The sequence below is a fragment of the Lepidochelys kempii genome, chromosome 8 (genome assembly GCF_965140265.1).
Source record: "Lepidochelys kempii isolate rLepKem1 chromosome 8, rLepKem1.hap2, whole genome shotgun sequence".
NCBI classification, from domain to species: domain Eukaryota; kingdom Metazoa; phylum Chordata; order Testudines; family Cheloniidae; genus Lepidochelys; species Lepidochelys kempii.
The window spans coordinates 107,239,901-107,260,255 of record NC_133263.1 but is presented as its reverse complement, the minus strand read 5'-3'; the positions used below and the strand labels follow the sequence as shown (position 1 = coordinate 107,260,255).

The following is a 20,355-nucleotide window of genomic DNA, read 5'->3' as shown; positions in this document are numbered from 1 at the left end:
GCGCGCAGCCGTATATCCATCCGCGCCGGAACTGATTTCGGGATGCAGGAGAGATTCGTTCGCGGTGGGGGCGACACAGGGGGAAGAAGAGGAAAGAGATTGGCAGGTGCGCTCAGCCAATGAGAAGGCGCGGCTGATGCGGACCCTGTGGCGATTGGCCCGCCGCGGTGCTGCCTCACCAATGGAAGCGGAGGTTGGTACGCGGGGGGCGGGCTGTTTTCCCTTTCCTTCTTCCGAGGCGTATCGTGGCGGGGCCCTGGCGGAGGCAGCCGCGAGCGCCGAGTGAGGTGAGGCCGCGGAGCGCGCGGGGGCGGGGGGGCCGCCGGTCCCGGTCTCCTCCGGCTCCGCCCGGCCCCGCCCCTGAGGCGCCGGGCCCCGGAAGCGGCGCGGCGCGCGGGGAGGGGCGCGGGGCGGCGCGGGGCGGGCTCGCCGGGCGGGCTCGCGGGGCTCGGCTGCCGTCGCGGGCTCACTGGCTTCAGCTCTCCGCCCAGGGGGCGCGGGGCCCGCGCGGGCCGGGACCATGGCCGCCGAGCTGGAGAGCCTGAACCCCGGCGCCCGCATCCTGACCTTCCGCCCCACCGCCGCGCAGTTCCGCGACTTCGGCCGCTACGTCGCCTACATCGAGGCCCGCGGCGCCCACCGGGCCGGGCTCGCCAAGGTGGGTGCGGGGCGAGGCGGGCGGGGCGGGTAAAGCGGCCCCGTTAACCCTGGGGCGGGGGGGTCGCGCCCCGGCCTCCCCCGCCGCCTGCGCGCGGGGCCCGGCGGCCGCTCCGGGACCCGCTTCTGCGGGTGAGAGACAAGCCCCGGCGCCGCGCCCGCCCTGCGCCCTCCCTCGCGCCGGCGCCGCGCCCGCCCTGCGCCCTCCGCCCTCCCTCGCGCCGGCGGAGCTCCCGGGCTTGCCTCCCGCCCGCACAGGTGGGTGCAGCGAGAGGGGCGGCCTCCCCCACCTTGTCTCTCCGGCGCCCCGGCACCCGCGCCGGCGGCCCGTGCAGGTTGGTGAACCGAACCTTCCCGTTCTTGCTCCCAAACCGCAGTTAAAAGCAGTTCTAGGAAGCTTGACGTCGCCCTGCTCCTGCTGCGCTCGCTCCTTGCTGACCGTGGCTGACCCTTGTCCTCCAGATAAAGCTCCTCTCGTAGGCGGTGTTCCCTCTGATTCGTTACATCCATGTGCAGAGCGAATTTTGGTGTCTGCACCAATACGGAAGTGATGTGCGACACATCACCTTCATACTGGTGCCCATAACCAAATTAACGTGGTGGGGGGGCGGTCTCTGGGGTGGGGCCAGGGATGAGAGGTTTGGGGTGTGGGAGGGGACTTAGGGCTGGGACAGAGGGTTGGGTGCAGGGGGTGAGGTCCCCGGCTAAAGGTCAAGGCTTCTGGGTGGGGCTGGGGATGAGGGGGCTCAGGGCTAGGGCAGAGGGTTGGGGAGTGTGGGCTCTGGGGTGGGGCCGGGGGATGAGGCGTTCGGGGTGCAGGCTGCCCTAGGGCTGCAGTGGGCCGAGAGGACTCCCCCCAGCCCTCTCTAGCCACAGCAGCTCAGGGCTGGGGGACAGGTGCCTTTCCCTGGCTGTGGCAGCTCCGGCTGGGCTGGGCCGGGCCGAGGGAGGGGCTCCTCCCTGGCTGGCCACGGCAAATCTGGGGCAGGCCCACGGTGGGGAGGGGTGCCTTTCCCTGCGGCAACCCTGAGCCCTTGCACAGGGCTTAATAGGCAGCTGTGGGGCCATGCAGCTTAAAGGAAACTTAACTCATAGGTTGAATTGCTATGTTTTCTGATCTTTGCCTTTTATTCTGTGAACCATCAGGTAATTCCCCCAAAGGAATGGAAACCGCGAACATGCTATGATGATATTGATGAACTGGTCATCCCAGCTCCAATTCAGCAGGTGGTGACTGGACAGTCTGGCCTCTTCACACAGTACAACATCCAGAAGAAGGCTATGACTGTCCGGGAATTTCGAAGAATTGCAAATAGTGACAAGTAAGAGTGTTTGTGCCTGCATTTTAACATCTGTGGGGCTTATGCATCAGTTACCATCACACAGCTTTCTCTCTATTTAGTGTATAGTTAAATGGATTCTCTTGGGTAGAGGTATTTAGCTGGTTAACCATTAAAGAACATTTTAGCGATAACAAAATTTTCTTTAAAATGACAATGCAAAAATGGCATATTAATTAACAGATCTGTCCTGCTACACTTTACTTTTGTTAGTCCTGTATGTATAGTTAGGATTATGTTTTCCCATGTGCATTACTTTGCCTTTATCAACTTGAATTTCATCTGCCATCTTGTTGCCCAGATTTGTGAAATCCCTTGGTAACACTCTGCAGTCTGCTTTCAACTTAACTATCCTGACTGATTTCTGTGTTGGCTGCAAACTTTGCCACCTGATTGTTTGTTTGATCCCTTTTCCAGGTCATTTATGAATATGTTGAACAGCACTGGTCCCAGTACAGATCCTTGGGGGACCCCGCTATTTACTTCTCCATTCTGAAAACTGACCATTTATTCCTGCCCTTTGTTTCCTGTCTTTTATCCAGTTACTGATCCATGAAAGGGCCTTCCCTCTTATCCCATGATTGTTGAGTTTGCTTATGAACCTTTGAAGTGAGACCTTGTCAAAGGCTTTCTGAAAGTCCAACTGTATTATACCTACTAGATCACCCTTGTCCACATGTTTGTTGCTTCCCTTCCCTTTCTCCTCCTTCCCCCCCCACCCCCCCCAGATAATTCTAATAGACTGGTGAGGCATGATTTCCCTTTACAAAATTTGTGTTGACTCTTCCCTGACCTATTGCGTTCATCTATGTGTCTGATAATTCTGTTCTTTGTTATAATTTTCTACCAATTTGCCTGGTACTGAAGTTAGACTTAGTAGCCTGTAACTGCCAGGATCTCCTCTGGACCGTTTTAAAAAAAAATTGACATTACATTAGGTCTCCGCCAGTCATCTGGTACAGAAGCTGATTTAAGTAATAGATTACATACCACAGTAAATAGTTCTGCAATTTCATATGAGTTCCTTCAGAACTCTTTGGTGAATGTCATCTGGTCCTGGTGACCTATTACTGTTTAATTTATCAGTTTGTTCCAAAACCTTCTCTGCTGACATCTCAATCTAGGACAGTTCCTCAGAGTTGACACCTTAAAAAGAATGGCTCAGGTGTGGGCATCTCCTTCACATCCTGTGCAGTGAAAACCAATGCAGAGAATTCATGTAGTTTCTCTTCAACTGCCTTGTCTTTCTTGAGTGCTGCTGTAGCACCTTGATTGTCCAATGGCCTCAGTGATGGTTTGGCACGCTTCCTGCTTCTGATGCACTTAATATTTTTTGTGTTTTGTTGTTAGTTGTTGTGTCTTTTAACATAAGAACGGCCATACTGGATCAGCCCAAAGGTCCATCTAGCCCAGTATCCTGTCTTCTGACAGTGGCCAATGCCAGGTGCTTCAGAGGGAATGAACAGAACAGGTCATCATCAGGTGATCCATTCCCTGTCGCCCATTCTCAGCTTCTGGCAGACAGAGGCTAGGGACACCAACCCTGCCCATCCTAGCTAATAGCCATTGATGGACCTATCTTCCATGAATGTATACAGTTCTTTTTTTAACCCTTTTTTGCTAGTTGCTCGTCAAATTCTTTTTTGACCTGCCCAATTCTATTCCATAGCTTATGCTCCTTTCTACTTTTCTTCAGTAGGATTTGATTTCCAGTTTCTAAAGGATGCTTTTTTGCCTATAACTGCCTGTTTTACTCTGTTTAGCTGTGGTGGCATTTTTTGGTCTTCTGGGATTTTTTTTTGTTTGTTTGTTTGTTTGTTTTTTAAACTGATGTACAAGAAGGAAAGGATGGAAATTGACCCGCAGGCGCTACATAGAGTTTAAGACCAGAAGAGAGCACCAGATCATCTAATACGATACCAACATCACCCAGCACTTGCTCACCGAACCTAACTGAAATTACAAGTAGTTTACAGGGCTGGAAATTAGAAACAAATGGTGTTTCATGATTAACTGAGCACCCTTGACCTTGAGGTATTGAAAGACCACAAATTTGGAACCCAACAATGTTATTTTTATAGTCACTCATAAAACTGAGTTTTAGCTATTTTATTGCCGTGTTTGAAACCTCAAAAGTTGCATTACTACACTAGTTTCTGAGATCCAGAAAGTGAAATTTTCATTAGTTTCCATTGTTCTAGCTGAGAGAAATTGAAATCTAAACTAGACTTACATGCTACTTTATGAAATAAATGTAATTGTTAGTAAATTAACTTTTTAAAAAGATATTATTCCCTCGACAAGATGTGGCTTGACGACTAAAGAAAAAACTAATTAAATGTTCATTATTTCATTTTGTTCAGTGTGGGTTGTTCGTTTAAACAGTAAAGGATAAACTATATGCTTTGTAAACTTGTAACTTGCTGGGGGAGTTATGCTGGGGATTAGTATTTCAGTAGTACCTACGGATCCCAACTAAGGTAGGGGTCCCATTTTGCCAGACACTGTACAAAAAGCGGGTGAGAAGTGAAGTGACCTGCCCACTGTCACACAACAGGTTATGGCAGAGCAGAAAATAGAGCCTGGGTCCCCTGGCTCCTAGTCCAGTGCCCTAGCTACTGAGAGATACGCTAAATGTGCCTCTTTATTCTTTCATTAACTTTTTGAATATAACCTTCTGGCTGCTTTCTTAATTCTGGGCTGTTGCTCTAAACTCTAGTGTATTGAATTGCAAAATTTTTATTGCTTAAATGAGTTGACGAAACGGCTCTTTTTTTTAAGGTACTGCACACCCCGATATACCGACTTTGAGGACCTTGAGCGGAAATACTGGAAGAACCTCACTTTCAATGCCCCCATCTATGGTGCTGATGTTAATGGCACGCTCTATGAGAAGGTGAAGGAAAATACTTTGTCTTCTAGTGGCATAATCATCCTTGTGCATCTTGATAGGGTTTATCATGTAAACTCTCTGCCCTGGAATTCAGCTTTGCGAAGTTTCAGAAGTGTTTAATGGAGTTCATAGCAGACTTCTGTCTTCTGAAATATATTACGTGAGAGATGCAATCAGTTGTACCTCTAACATATTTGTAATTAAATCAAAATTATTGAGGCTGACTAGAAGACACTGAGAGTATTCATGTGTATCCATTCATTAGTGCTTTATTGTAATACAGTTGGAAACTCCTGGGAGCCAAAATTAATTAAAAATATAAATATAGGTAAGGCACAAAGCTGACTTAATGGTGCTAATGTACTTACGAATACAAAGGAGCCTGAAATGAAGACTAGCGGGGAACACGTATCGCCTGTGTATCCTGCTGCTGTACACAATTCCGTGGGGGACTCTTTGTAGTTTTGATAACTTAATTGTGGTGTGACTCACCTTGATAGCTGTGACATGCTGATAACCATCAGAACTGAGTGCATAATCATGCAGCAACGTTTTGCCAGTAAGAGTTTGTTAGACTAGAACAGTAGTTTTCAAACTGTGGTCTGTGGACCTCTGTCTGAGATTTCCAAAGAGGTGCGCACCTCCATTCAAAAATTTGTAGGGGTCTAGTCCAATCTTTTAACAGGGGGTTTGGAAGGAAACACAATGGTAGGAAGAAAAACATGACAGTTCTGGATGCTGAAGTCCTCTTCCCATTGGACAGGACCAGTGTAGTGGGTGGTGGTGCATGCTTTCTACACCTGTGCTGCCCGTCTCTGTGGCTCACCCTGAAGTGTTTGTCTCTAGAGCAGGGGTGGGCAAACTATGGACCGTGGGCCGGATCTGGCCCATCAGGGCTTTGGATCCAGCCAGCAGGATTGCCAGCACCGTGGGCCCCGCGCTGCTCCCGGAAGCGGCCGGCACCACATCCCTATGGCCCCTGGAGAGAGGGTGGCAGGGGCAGAGGGCTCAGTGCGCTGCTCTCCACTGCGGCTACCTCCCCCGAAGCTCCCATTGGCCGGGAACGGGGAACCGCTGCTAATGGAAGCTTCGGGGGAGGTAGCTGCAGGTGAGGGCAGCACGCACAGCCCCCTGCCTCTCCCCTCTGCTGCCCTCCCCCCCCCCCCCCCCCCCCCCCGGGGCCACAGGTATGTGGTGCCAGCAGCTTCTGGGAGCAGCACAGGGCCAGGGCAGGCAGGCAGGCAGCCTGCCTGAGCTCCGCTACCACCCCGGAGCTGCTGGAGCCTGCACCCCAACCGCCTGCCTCAGCCCTACATTCATGGCCCTGCATGCAATTTCCCCACCCAGATGTGGCCCTTGGGCCAAAAAGTTTGCCCACCCCTGCTCTAGAGGCTAGGGGATTTCAGATTCATGTCACGCACGTCCCTCTTTGATTTCGGCCTTTATGCTGAGATGTTAATGAGGGGTGTGATTAGTAGCAGTTAAATACAGGCTAATAGAAAATGAGACTTGTATTTAAAAGGCGAGTGGGGGGGGGAGTCACAGGGAGGTGAAGACTTCAGATTGCTCAGCAAAATTGAAAAACAAATCTCTGTGTCCCAAAGTACAGAGTGATGTAGGGGTGAGTGTTACATAACTGATGTCTTGCTAACATGTTGCTTTTCTTGCTTAATCTGAGCTCCATGTTTTGCAGCATGTACATGAGTGGAATATTGGCAAGTTGAACACAATCCTGGACGTAGTGGAGAATGAAAGTGGCATAACCATCGAGGGAGTGAATACTCCTTACCTCTACTTCGGCATGTGGAAAACCTCCTTTGCCTGGCATACTGAGGACATGGACCTTTATAGTATTAATTACTTGCACTTTGGAGAACCCAAGTCATGGTAAGGTTTGCTAGAGTAGCCTCCAAGATTCACTAGAGAGAGAATACCATAAACTATTGGAGTCCCTCGATAAATGAGAAGGGACAGATGGGCAAACAAGGGATAACGATTACTAGGAAAATTAGTGTTTTTTTTCCTCCGTCTCCTCGGGCTCCTGCTCCTTTACTCCCCGGGAATTCTGTGCCATTGCATGTGCGCATATTCATATCCCCCCACAGATTTATTTATTTTTCCTTCCCCGCAGAAAAATTACTTCTGGCAGGGAAGCCAAGGGAAGCTATACAGGGAACTTCCCTGGCTGCCCAACCCCCATGCATCCTGACGACCCAGACCTTCCCCTCCCCCCCCCCCTTGCATCTGGAGCCCTCCTGCACCCAGACTCCCCGTGGAGCCCCACCCCTCCCTTGCATCCAGACCCCTGCTAAGCCCCCTGTGCTTGAACTCCCCACCCTACTGAACCCCAACCCAGCTGCACCCAGACTCCTATCCCACCAAGCCCCACTCCCCCACCTCCCAGACTCACCCAGCCAAGTCCCAACCACCTTCATCTGGACCCCCCTGCAGAGTTCCATTCCCCTGCACCTCCCCCCTGCGCTCCCCCCCCCCCCCCCCGAGCCCCTGTGCATCCAGATTCCCGAGACTACTCACCGAGCCCCTGTGCATCCAGATTGCCCCAACAGAATTCTCTTACCCCACACCAGATCCCCCCCCCCAGTAAGCCCCTCTGCACTTGGATCCTGCCAGGAGGAGCCTGCCCACCCCACACCTGGATTGGGGGCCAGGGCTGGGCATGCGTGTGAGACTCTGTTCCTCTTGCTTTGTATCTGGGTGCACCTAGTGTGGAGAGAGACGGCGCACCAGTAGTGTGGGAACAAAAGGATGAGAACTGTTGAGCTAAATTATACTAGTCCTATGAGAAAAGCCTCTCACCTAGGTATTTTTAAGGTCATCAATGGAAAGAGTTAATTGTGTTGCACCTTAGAACTTGATTGCAATTGGCTGTTAGGTGAACCAATGAATGGTGGAAATTCTAGCTGCTTAGTGCTATTGTTTCAGTCTGGGACAATTAATTACTGTGGTTAGAAGGGTTGGAAACGGTTTGGGGGGGGGGGGGAATAGAAAGTGTGGAGTACGTGAAAGGAATATGCAGAGACACCCCCAATCCTTAAAGTGCAAAGCTTGTAGGAGTGCTTAATCTTCCTAACCCCTTCCACACTAGTGCTATGTTCGCTAATGTAGTTCAAACTTCTCCCTTTTTGTTATGCCTTTGGCTGCACAAACATGCCGTGATTTCAAGTAGTTCAGAGACTTCTCCCCAGACTCTTGCCTAAGCAAATGAGATTTAATATTTTAGTGGAAGTGATGACCAATTATTTTAGGTAGAATGCAATAGCAACATTTGCTTGATAAAAATTGTAGTAAGAGTATTTTATCAAACTAAGCAAATGTGTAGTGAGAAGATTTAAATAAAGCGAAGCATGATGGACAGACAGTTAAACTGGTCAGTGTATTGTAATCCTCAACAGTGAGGGGGATTTTAAATTATTGTAACTTACTGTAATTTAGAAGGGTGGTGGGTCATCCTGACCTAAATGCTTTTCTTCTGCATTTGGAAGTTTCCAGTGCCTCGCAATGGGGAGCCCTCTCACACTGGAGGAACTGTGCGTTTCCAGTACAAGGCTACGGGAGAGTTGGGTAGTACTTAGAGTGTATGGTTCCAAATGCCTTAGAAATAATGGAGTCCTTAGGGTTGCAGTTTGGTACCCTTGTCAAGCATGGCATTTTCTGCAGTGCAGAGACAGCATGAAGTTGGATACTTTTCAGTGACAGATATCTGCCAGGAAGGGCACCTATAGCAGAGGTGAAATTAAACATTGCTTTTTTTCTCTGTTTAGGGTGAATCCAGGTGGGAAACTGGCTTTTCCAGTGGGGAGAATAGTCTATATGGGGAGGTCCTCTGGGAGACTCATGGGCTCTCTTGTATGACCAGTGTTTCAAACCATGTTCTCCCAGCAATCTGTCTGCAACTAACAGGAGGCTCAAATGCCAGTTTGAACTAACAGGTACATTTCCCAACTTGTTCATGCTGGAAAGCAGCTGTTTGAGCTTCCAGGCTGTTGAAGAGAGAGAAATAGATGGAATTTTCCTGTATGTAACAGGGTCAAATCAATACTGTATCGCTGGCCTAACCAATCATTTCACCAGTAGTTCTCTCGTCCGTCCTTAGAGAAAAGAGAAAATTGAGTGAGCTAATATAGGTTAGTGGAATAAGTAGGCAATCTATATCTTGCTGACCATTCTATATTTGAAGTTGTAAATGGATTTTTTTTAAAAGAACCAAACTTTCTTGTCCCCTTTTTACTGGTTTGCTCTTGTGACTGCAGGTATTCCATCCCTCCAGAGCATGGGAAGCGACTGGAGCGACTTGCCAAAGGTAATCATTCAACTCTTCTCTGTCCTGATCCTATATTCTGCCTCTTACATGGGGTAGGGGGATAATTACGATAGGCTTCAGGTCTCTGCCAGACTGTAACATGCTTACGTGTTCACGTGGGTGTGGACCATAGTTCTGTATGTGGTGATACAATTGTTTTCATAACTTGTCACTTGATAATATGAGGTTATTTTTGTGTTTCTTGCTATAAGAGGAACACTCAAGACAAAAATGTTTTATAAATTAAAACTAAGGCTATAAAAACTACTCACTCCACTATTCATGTTCAAGTTTTTGCCCTTAGTTTAGCTTGGACTATGGAATTAGACTTGTTAATCTTGTATTCTGCCTGATGCACAACTGTGCTATTGCTTATGGGTTTTAATAATACAAGATTATCATTAAAGCCCCATGAGCTGTCTTCTTTGACTCTTACTAAAATTACAACACCTGTTCTGTTCGTAGTGGTTTTGTTGAACTTCTTTAAAAGGCTGCATTTTGAACATAAACTACTTGTTGCCATGTATTAAAAACTTACTTAATTTTCCAAAATAGGAAGTTACCCATCTGTTGCTGTCACTTGAATTTGCTTAAAAGGCAGGAAAAGAATATGCAGATGGTCTTTGCTCTTTTGATAAAGGTTTCTGTTGACTCGGGGAAGGTAACTGCACCCCATCCCCTATATTGTAGAGAAGGCCTCTTTAAGGCCTGCAGCTATATCTGCTTAGGTCACCAATCTGATTTCTGACCATGTCTTCCTTACATAGTACAGGTTTGTACGGTCCAGAATGGAATACACCTATTCTAGGCCAGAAGGGAGTTACTTTGTGTGGGCAGTAACTTTCCTAGTAGAGTACTGATTAATTAACTTATTCTTTCCTGGTTTCAGCAGCAGAGCATTCAACTTCTCTCCATACCCTTCTTTAAACAGGCTTCTTTCCAGGAAGTGCCCAGAGTTGTGAAGCTTTTCTCCGTCACAAGATGACCCTCATCTCTCCATTGATATTGAAGAAATATGGCATCCCATTTGATAAGGTGAAGGAAAAAGGCCTGGGATACTTTTAAGTATAGCAAGTCCAGTCAAAGGGTTCCCAGAATGTCCGCTTGGAGAGACGGTGGGGATTTCTGAGGAGGGCAGATGGGAAGGGATTTTTTTAAGCTAATCAACAAAAGAAAATGTTTAAAATGTAAATTCTTATGATGCACATGTGAGTAGGACTTCTAGAAGCATGCACTCTAACCTGTATCTTCTGTGGTCTTGGAGTGTCTGACTACGTCTGTTTATGCAGGTGAATTGCTGAGAACCTGAGTTTTGCCAACAGTTTTCTGCTGTATATTTAATACTGTACTATCTTGAGTTTTGGACTGTAGTTCATTGCACTGCAGTAGGGGACCTGAGTAGGGCATGAATCTATTTGCTTGCCTGGCCAGCATAGCTTGAAATAAACATTCTAAGTCCTTTTGTCTTCACTGCAATTTTACCAGCTACTGCTGAGTGAGTGTCTCCAGCATGTTAAGGAAACAGTGAAAATCCTTGCATAAGAGGAGAGCAAAGGCAGCTTATATGTCAAACCCAGGAGAATGAGAACTGTTTTGTGAACCAGTTAACAGTCTTTATGGACTTCCTTTCTTCTAGGTGACACAGGAAGCTGGAGAATTCATGATAACATTCCCTTATGGTTATCATGCTGGCTTTAATCATGGGTTTAATTGTGCTGAATCTACCAACTTTGCTACGCTTCGGTGGATTGAATATGGAAAGCAGTCTGTGTTAGTAAGTGGTCTACTGTCCTTTTTTTATTGCATATGAAAAAAAATCTGCTTTGGTGTATTTTTGACGTCTGGTTCTTTGACTGATCCTCTAGAACAAACCATTGTTCCTATCTCCTATAACTACAGGCAGCAGAGTCAAATGAGCCTCTTATCTAGGGTTTTGGTGCCCATTTCGACTCTGGGCAGCAAATGATGGAACACCGATCCCATCTGAGATATCCAGAGGAAGAGATCATGTTAAGGGTTTAGAGCATAAGAGATTAGACTGTAACTGCTGGGTAAGACTGAGCAGGTACTGGAAGGTTGCACATTATGGCAGGGTCTTAGGTTTTGTACCAACTGTAGCTGTTTCGCTTAGAGATGTTTTTGTACTGAGGTAATTAAATTTGCACAACCCCTAGTGGGACATAGTTATATCATTACAAAGGTGCTTTATACTAGTATAACTTATTCTGCTCCCCTTAGGGGAATAGGCTACATTGGTGTAAACCCCTTTATACCGATATAACTGGTGGTACAGCCCTACCTCTGCTAGGATAGTTAAAGCGATACAACTTGTGTGTAGACAAGCCCACAAGCAACAGACTGCTGTTTGCCAGAGAACTCAACTAAAAGTCTATTTATGAAGTGCTAGAACCTGTTCAGTCCAAATGATCGCTCCCTCTCACCACCATGCAAGGCCATCCTTACTTTCCCACCCTGGACACACACATTAAGATTTGCTAGCCCCGGAAGTGTAACTCTGGGCAAGAGGAGTCTAGAAGCTAAAGACCTGTCTCTGGACCCAACTGCATTGTCGTATAAGCTGCAGATATTATTTAAGCTTCATTTCTGCAATGTAAAGATCAGAGGGCCCAGAACAGAAATTTCTGTAAATAGGGAGGAGTTCAAACAATCTGCAAATGGGTTGGTGCTCTTAACTATGTGGATAACTCCGCCAATAGGTCGATGCACTCTGGTGTGGCTTTTCTTTCTGGCTAGCTACCTGCTCGCTCTCCTTGTTTCTGTTCTGTCATGTATGCTGACTTCCTTACGTGATCTTGTACAAGCCATTTAATCTTTGTCCTCACTGATTCCCCAGTTATAATAGGTGGATAATCCTGACAAGGGAGATTTTAGATGTATGAGTCTCACCACTTGGAGGTATTTTGGATCAGTTGAGATACAAAAGAACAAAGTGGTATTGGGTTGGAAAATAAAATGCTTATGTAATTGGCCTAGTGTCTTCTGTGTAACTGCAGTGCTCATGTCGGAAGGATATGGTGAAGATCTCCATGGATGTTTTTGTGAGGAAATACCAGCCAGATCGCTACAAGCTCTGGAAAGCTGGGAAAGATGTGACTGCCATTGACCACACACTTCCCACACCAGAGGCAGCAGAGTTCTTCAAGGGGGAGCTCTTCCAGAAAGTCAAGAATGGGAAGCAGTGCAGTGAGGAAATAGAAACTGGGGAGGCATGTAAAGAGGATGTGGACATGGATGAGAAGAAGAGGTATGTCATGTAGTGGTGAATGCTTCCCTGTTCAATGACAAGCCAGTGTAACCTGCTGCACTGGAATGCTTTACATTCCAATGGAACATAAGCAGCTGGGATTGGGCTGGTTCCTGTCTCAGGAAGAGGATTTGCTCTTTGCTAAAGTGGTTAGGTCCAAGCTGATGTGTATCTGTCAGGGGATAAATGGCAGGGAGCCATACAACAGCACTAGCTTGATCCACCATGGTTTGCCTACTTAGGTCATTGCTGCCCAAAGCCTGAAGTTGGGGAGGAGTGCTGTATGTTGGAGACAAGAACGAAGAAGCATTTTGTTGGGATTGTGTAAACATTCTCCATGGCCAAATTCCAGCAGCGTCAATGCTGGAGTTGCCATGATAGTACACAATTCCTATTCATTGTTGCTTAAGGAATAGTTTAACAGTGATGTCTAAGCTGGTGGTCTTGAATTTTATGTGAGGGGAGCCAATGTACTCCGGCATCTTTTAATTGTACATTGTGGGGCTGAGGGAATCTAAGGATGAGTGGTACTACACAAGGCTATTTTGAAATAGCTGAGAGTGCATGGCTTGCCCAGTGCTGGTTTCTAAAATTCCTGGCATCTGGCATATGACCCAAACCAGGCATTTCTTGAGGGTACTGACCTGAGATTTCACCTAAGTAATTCTGTGTGATCAACCACTTGTGGGTTTGTTTTCTGCAGTCTGCCCAAGCATCGCATAGGAACCAAGAGGCACAGGGTCTGCCTCGAGGTGCCACAAGAGGTGAGTCAGAGCGAAGCCTTTCCTAAGGAGGAGCTGAGCTCTGTGCAGTATGAGGTGGAAGTGGCAGAGCCTCCTGTCAGACCCTCTAGTGAGCTTGTGCAGCAGGGTGAAGATGGACTCCCAGTTTCAGGTAATTGCTTCTCAAGTTCTATCTTACTGTATAGTATGATAAGTTTTGTGTTTTAAAGGTCAGACCAGAGGCACTAGTGCTGAATCCCGGTCATCCCCTCTTATTTAAGAGGCCATTTGAGTTTGACAGCGTGTCACAAAGGCCTGTTTGAACCTTGACAAGCAGAGTGTTTGGAATATTCATGTGCCTTGGGGTTTCCTTCTCCAGAGTCCCTCTTTAGGAGGCTTTCAATTTATTGGCCTCCGCTCCTGGGTGTGTGGCATTTTTGACTGCACTACTGGTTCATATGGAGACCACTGCTTGCCTAAATGACTTTGTTAGCACCCGACATGTAGGTGGCACTTCTAGTTAAGAACAGGAGGAGGAGGAGACCAATATGAGCAGGGTGGAGGGAGGGGAAGAACAAGGGTGCAGACAACTGTCTTGTGGCTGCTTGGATGATGGAAAATGTCCTTGGAGCTTCTTATTTCCAAGGAGTCTCAAAGGAAAGAGGAAGTGTTTGAGATTTCTGTAAAAAAGCTGGCCCTTCTAGCTTCTAGAATTTTCTAGTCTTTCCACTTCATCATTTCCCTCTGTCTAGAAACATACTGGATGCTTCAACAGTCCTGGCCAGAGAGCTTCTATGACATTAGACAAGTGACTAGACAGAGAGGAAAAGGGCAAGGGTCAGTCGCTCAGTAAAGCACGTGCCTATCTTACCGTGGGTTCCTTCCTGCTAAGCAGTGTGTGAACTACCTGACAGGATGTTTGAACAAATCAGCTACTGTTTCCTGATTGTGCATTCCGTTTCTTTTGCACAGCCAGGAGCCTCCTATCTAGTGGTTGTCTTCTCCATCATTTCATGGTGCCTAATTCAAGGCAGTCTCCAAGCTGCCCTGACTTCATCAACAATCTGTCTTTGTTTCAGATTATGTGGATTCTTCAGAAGTCAAATTTGAAGAACTGAAAAATGTGAAACTGGAAGAGGAGGAGGAGGAGGAGGAAGAGCAAGAGGCAGCTGCGCTGGATCTTTCCATTCCTCATTCAATCAGTTCCACCTCAGCCCTCACTGCTTCTAAGCCGAGTTCAGCTTTCAGCCTTCAGTCCAGCTCTCCAGCATATTCTTCTACTTCAGACTCTGAGTCAGCTGAACTCTTGCCCAGAAGAACTCTTGGCCAAGCTGGGGTTCTTACTGTCCATAGCTATGCTAAAGGAGATGCCAATGGGGCTGACAGTGAACATGCCTCAGGGAAGAAAGCCAGCATTACAGCCAGTGTGAATGAACAGGAACTTGCAGAGGTATGAATGGCAGCTGTTGATGGGGAAAGTTCAGAACTGCATTAAGCTGTGGTGAATTTGGTGGGTCTGTTAAATTGTAAGTGTCCATCTATTGCACTCGTGCTTTCGATTCTACTGGTGTCAGTACAACAGGTCTCCTTACTTGGTAATTTCTCTGTCATTTAATCTTTACAATGGAAACCTGACTGTAATTTTAATTTAAATTAATCATTCAGACCATCAATGTATCGGTACTGTCACCTCACAAACTGGATCGAGAGAAACCTTTTTCGTTTGGATGTATAATACTACCAGGGACACAAGTCAAAAAGTCACACATTTTGAAAAACAAATTTCTTTATCACCTCAAATCTCTAAAAGTAAACATTTCAAAAATTTGTCAGATTGATAAAAGGTGTCTTGGGACCAACAACATACAAGGTATTAGTTAAAACCTTGTTTTATTCATGTCAAGTTATTGCTGGCTTACATTAAAACTTGTTACATTTTTACTAAACTCACAGAATATATATAAATAAATATAACGATAAGGTCTAAATTAGCTGTTACCACTCAAGAAAGATCTTTGAGTGTTTGTGGATAGATCTCTGAAAACATCCACTCAGTGTGTAGCGGCAGTCAAAAAAGCTAACAATGTTGGGAATCATTAAGAAGGGGATAGATAATAGCATAGAAAATATCACATTGCCTCCGTATCAATCCATAGTCCACCCACATCTTGAATACTTCATCCAGATGTGGTCACCCCATCTCAAAAATGATATATTGGAATTGGAAAAGGTTCAGAAAAGGGCAACATAAATTATTAGGGGTATGGAACAGCTTTTGTATGAAGAGAGATTAATAAGACTGCAACTTTTTAGCTTGGAAAATAAACTAAGGGGGGATACGAAGGAGGTCTATAAAATCATGACTGGTGTGGAGAAAGTAAATAAGGAAGCGTTTACTCCTTCTAACACAGGAAGTAGGGGGTCACCAAATGAAATTAATAGGCAGCAGATTTAAAACAAAAGGAAGTATTTCTTCACATAACACAGTCAGTCTGAAACTCTTTGCCAGAGGATGTTGTGAAGGCCAAGACTATAACAGGGTTCAAAAAAGAACTAGATAAATTCATGGAGGATAGGTCCATCAATGGCTGTTAGCCAGGATGGGCAGGATTGGTGTCCCTAGGCTCTGTTTGTCAGAAGCTGGGAATGGGTGACAGGAGATGGATCACTTGATTACCTGTTCTGTTCATTCCCTCCGGGGCACCTGACATTGGCCAGTGTCAGAAGACAGGGCTAGATGGACCTTTGGTCTGACCTAGTATGGCTGTTCTTACGTTCTATAAAAAATTGAAATTAAAATGAAAGCCGGTCAGCTTCTCTTGTTCCACTTCCCTTTTGTTGGATAGTCTTTTATAGTAAGAAACCCTTTCTTTAGTCTTCCTAAATGGTTTTACTGGTTGTATTTTAGGGGGGAGATTTTTAGCTCAGGTAGCTTTGAGGTGGTGGTGCTGAAACAGGCTCAATGTCCCTTTAAAACAAAATATCACAGATTGATCAAGAGAGCATGACTTGATCAGTCTGCGTGAACCCAAAAAATATAAAATCCAAACTGGTAATACATATACTTTGCTGTCTTTAAAGGGCCAGATTTACAAAACTAAAAAGTTATGAATCCAGTCAGGAACTGTATAAATGATATTGGTCCATTACTAGATGGAAATGGTGGAATTGTCGGTAGTGCTGAAGTGTTCATTTAAATATTTCTGTTCTGTATTTGGGGTGGAGCAGGGGAGTCAGATGTGTGCGTACATCACAATGAAATACTTCTCATTCCAGTAATAACTCAGGAGGATGTTAAACAGCAGCTACTAAAGGTAGACCTCTTTAAATCAGCAGTTCCAGATAACTTGCTTCTGAGTTTATTAAAAGAGCTGGCCAAGGAGCGTTCTGGACCATTAATGTTGATTGGTCAGTAACCCTTGGAATACTTGGGAAGTGCCGGAGGACTGGAGGAAAACTAGGTAAATGGGATGACCGTGATAATTATAGGTCTATCGGTCTGATATTGACCCTGGTCACAAAAATGTAACTTCTGATACAGGACTTGATTAATGAAGAATTAAAGGAGAGTAATTAATGCCAGTTAACAAGGGTTTATGGAAAATAGATTGTCAAACTTTTTTTTTTTTTAAGGAGAGTACATTTGGTAAAGATAATAGTGTGGATGTAATATACATAGGCTTTGGTAAGGCATTTGATTTAGTACCACATGACAGTTTGAATAAAACTAGAACAGTACAAAATCAACATGACACAAATTACGTAGATTGAGAACTGGTTAACTGACAGGTCTCAAAATGTAATTGTAAATGGGGAATCATTAAGCAGTTGTGTTTCTAGTGGGGTTCTGCAGAGATCAGTTCTTGGCCCTATACTATTTAATACATTTATCAGTGGTCTGGAAAAAAATATGCATTCATATGCAAAACTTTATTTGTAATGACCCAAAGATTGGGAGAGTGATAAATAATTAATAGGACAAGGCACTGATACAGAGCTGTCTGGATTTCTCTTAAACTGGGTGCAGGCAAATATGTGATTCAGTACAGCCAATGTAAGGTCATACTTAGAGGATGGTGGACTCTATTCTGGGAAGCAGTGACTCTGAAAAGAACTTGGGTTATGGTTGATGGTTGGTTGAACATATGTTCAACCCTGTATGATGCTGTGGCCTGAAGGGCTAGTTCAACCCTTGGATGTACAAAGTGGAATCTTGAATAGGAATAGTTATATCTGTGTTTGGACCTGGTGTGACTACTACTTGAATACTGTGTCCTGTTCTGGTGGCCACAATTCAAGGATGATGATAAATCAGAGAGGGTTCACAGAAGAGCCATGAGAATGATTAAAGGATTGGAAATATGCTTTATAATGAGAGAGTCCAGGAGCTCAGTCTCTTCAGTTTAACCAAGAGAAGGTTAGGGTGTGATTTGATCAGTATATAAGTACCTGTGTGGGGAACAGAAATTTGATGATAGAGGGCTCTTCAGTCTCACAGAGAAAGTTACAAGAAGATCCAATGACTGGAAGTTGAAGCTAGCCAAATTCAGACAGAAATAAGGCTCATATTTTTAACAGTTGAGGTAATTAACAATTGGAACCATTTTCCAAGGGTTGTGGTGGATCCTCCATTACTGGAAATAGTTAAATCAAGATTTGATGTTTTTTCTAAAACAGATTCTCTAGTTCAAACAGGAATTAATTCAGGAAAGTACTACTGTCTGTTATACAGGAAGTCAAACTGGAGGATTACAGTGGATCTTCTGGCTTTATAATCCATGAAACTTTGGAAAGGGGAGAGAAATCTTCTTCTATTTGCATCCTAGCTGCAGAGAAATTACAGACCTCGCATGTGGGCTTATCAGCCACATAGAGATTTGGTTTCAGAGTAACAGCCGTGTTAGTCTGTATTCGCAAAAAGAAAAGGAGTACTTGTGGCACCTTAGAGACTTCCTCAGAGGAAGTGAGCTGTAGCTCACGAAAGCTTATGCTCTAATAAATTGGTTAGTCTCTAAGGTGCCACAAGTACTCCTTTTCTTTATAGAGATTTGGCAAACTTTCACCAGTGTCAGGTTGTTTAAGGCATTGCTTTTAGCTCCCTTTCTGATCCCAGGCTCGTAGTAATGTTGCAAAAGTTGGAGTTATCTGAGCAAGCTAAGCCAAATTCTTGTCAGGAGGGGAAAAGGAGCAATAAGGTGGGCAAGAAGAAAAACGGAAGAAGGTGGATGACAGTAGGAACCTTGGGGTTATACTTCAGAAGTTCAGGATTTTAGCCAAAGCTAGAAGTGATGTAGTGAGGTAATCTGGTTACTTCTCTCTGGTTTGATCTAATCAGGACATCTTTTAGGATCAATATGGCAGCAGTGCGGGGCAGCACCAGTTCTAACAGCAACGCTCATTCCTTCCAGTCCATGCATCCTGCTGACTTTTTCAGCATCATGCACTTATCCCCCCAGATAAGCAATATCCAGAAGATCGTGGCAGCCTCAGCCTTTACCTCATCAAAACACACTTAAGTGACTTCAACTGGAAATGTTTTCTCCCATTTCTAGAATCTTTCAGCATGTCTTCATATTAACCCAGGACTTTACCTGGAACTCTGAAGACCCCTTATCACTGTTTTTAACTTAAACAATCCAGTTTGGGAGTGTGTCTTCAGCTTTAGCTTGCCTTATGTAAACAAACTTATATAATGGGCTGAGTTAGGATTTGTCCAGCGTAGATTACACAACAGATCTAACTTACTTTTCGCCATTAACTGGTGACTGTTTAACTTTGTGCATTTCACTCAGCTTGAACAATGAAAATGGTCACTTTTGCTGTCTGGCTATCCTATAGCAGTACAATGCTAAAATACTTGGGTTTCCAATACTTTCAGAAGCATAAATCCAAATTTTAATATACCTTACGGAAATATTTCTTTGTTTTAGTGTCTTGTAAGAATGCCCGCTTTTTAAACTTGTCAGATCCATTTTGGCCCAAAACTGGCTGTAACATGATTATTGCTGAGTTGCTGCTTTGCCTTGTCCAGGTGGCAGCGGAGTACCTGAGATCAATGAAAGAGAGTAAAAAGTCAAAGGGTCGTCGCCAGCCCTTGAGCAAACTTCCTCGTCATCATCCTCTTGTGGTTAAAGACTGCATCAGTGATGATGGTAAGTTCTACATACTTTAGTCGGGTGGAATTCAGCTATCTGGGGAGGCCTTGGATGGGAACGTGGAGAGTGCTCCAGATGTATGAGGGCAATATGGTATGTTCCATGAGGTAACTGAAGATATATGGGAGGCATCTAGGCATGTGACTTCTCTCCAGCCTAGGAGAGGTTCTTAGTTCTGCTTGGAATTCTTGCTTCGTTCTACAGTGCACGGCCTCGGCAGTGGAATTGTTTCACCCCCAGGTGTTTACCCTTTCCCACTACTTTCTTTGGAATCTGAATATTTTTTCCAGTCACAGAAAGTCACAACTGTACATACCAGTCAAATTCTAAATGTAGCTGAACTTCATTTCTGTATTCCACAGTTGATGTTTCCTTGGCGCTTTCCAATAATCCACTAAATATCCATATTTTTTTAAAACATGCACATTCTTGACTGACCATTTAGCCTGTATATGCTTTGGATCTGATTAAATTGTAGGCTTCTTGAAGCAGTATGAAGGGGTTCACCTCACTACAGGTGCTCCTCCTTGTAATTTGGGTTTGAGAATTAGCTTTCACTTCATGGATTGCTTGCACTGTGAGCTCCCCTCTCTCTCTCTCTGACTCAATGTGGTCCCTCTTTGTGACTTGGCCCTCCAGCTAAGTCACTATATAGTCCGTCCTGCCTTCTGGGATAAGAGTCCCACTAGACAAGCTGTCCAGACACTATCACAGACAGTCTTCCTTTCCAAGTCTGCTGGTCCTGTACCACTTTCAGATCCCTGGTAGGGGAACCCAGGCCCTCCCTCTACACTGGGTTCCACCACGGGGACCCTGTAACCAGCAGCCCAGGTCTCTGCAGTCCCACTCCTTGCTGCTGTTTCCCTGGGCTTCTTCCTATCCCACCTCTATCTCCTTGCTGATCTCTGGCTTGCCACTAGAGATTCCTCTGCTCCCTATTGCTGCTTCTCCATTCTCTGCCTCTTGTTGGACTCCCCACCCTAGGGCAGGAACCCAGGTTTA

At 45.5% G+C, this 20,355-nt stretch overlaps 1 protein-coding gene across 6 annotated transcripts in view; it reads left to right on the top strand.

Moving 5' to 3' along the window:
- Positions 1 to 227: 227 nt before the first annotated feature.
- The window catches only part of KDM4A (lysine demethylase 4A), a 38,783-nt gene continuing 18,655 nt past the window's right edge, over positions 228 to 20,355 (top strand). Inside the window, exons 1-12 of one of the 6 annotated variants that reach the window (XM_073357977.1) lie at positions 228 to 287; positions 480 to 658; positions 1,804 to 1,979; positions 4,779 to 4,893; positions 6,584 to 6,777; positions 9,162 to 9,211; positions 10,143 to 10,246; positions 10,848 to 10,985; positions 12,226 to 12,476; positions 13,180 to 13,370; positions 14,278 to 14,648; positions 19,230 to 19,350. In XM_073357977.1, the coding sequence (XP_073214078.1) occupies positions 521 to 658; positions 1,804 to 1,979; positions 4,779 to 4,893; positions 6,584 to 6,777; positions 9,162 to 9,211; positions 10,143 to 10,246; positions 10,848 to 10,985; positions 12,226 to 12,476; positions 13,180 to 13,370; positions 14,278 to 14,648; positions 19,230 to 19,350 (1,849 nt within the window). In that variant the 5' untranslated portion in view covers positions 228 to 287; positions 480 to 520. Of the gene's footprint in view, positions 659 to 1,803; positions 1,980 to 4,778; positions 4,894 to 6,583; positions 6,778 to 9,161; positions 9,212 to 10,142; positions 10,247 to 10,847; positions 10,986 to 12,205; positions 12,477 to 13,179; positions 13,371 to 14,277; positions 14,649 to 16,474; positions 16,658 to 19,229; positions 19,351 to 20,355 lie in introns of those variants that run through there. The other 5 variants (XM_073357979.1, XM_073357981.1, XM_073357980.1 and 2 more) reach the window with 5 other exon arrangements.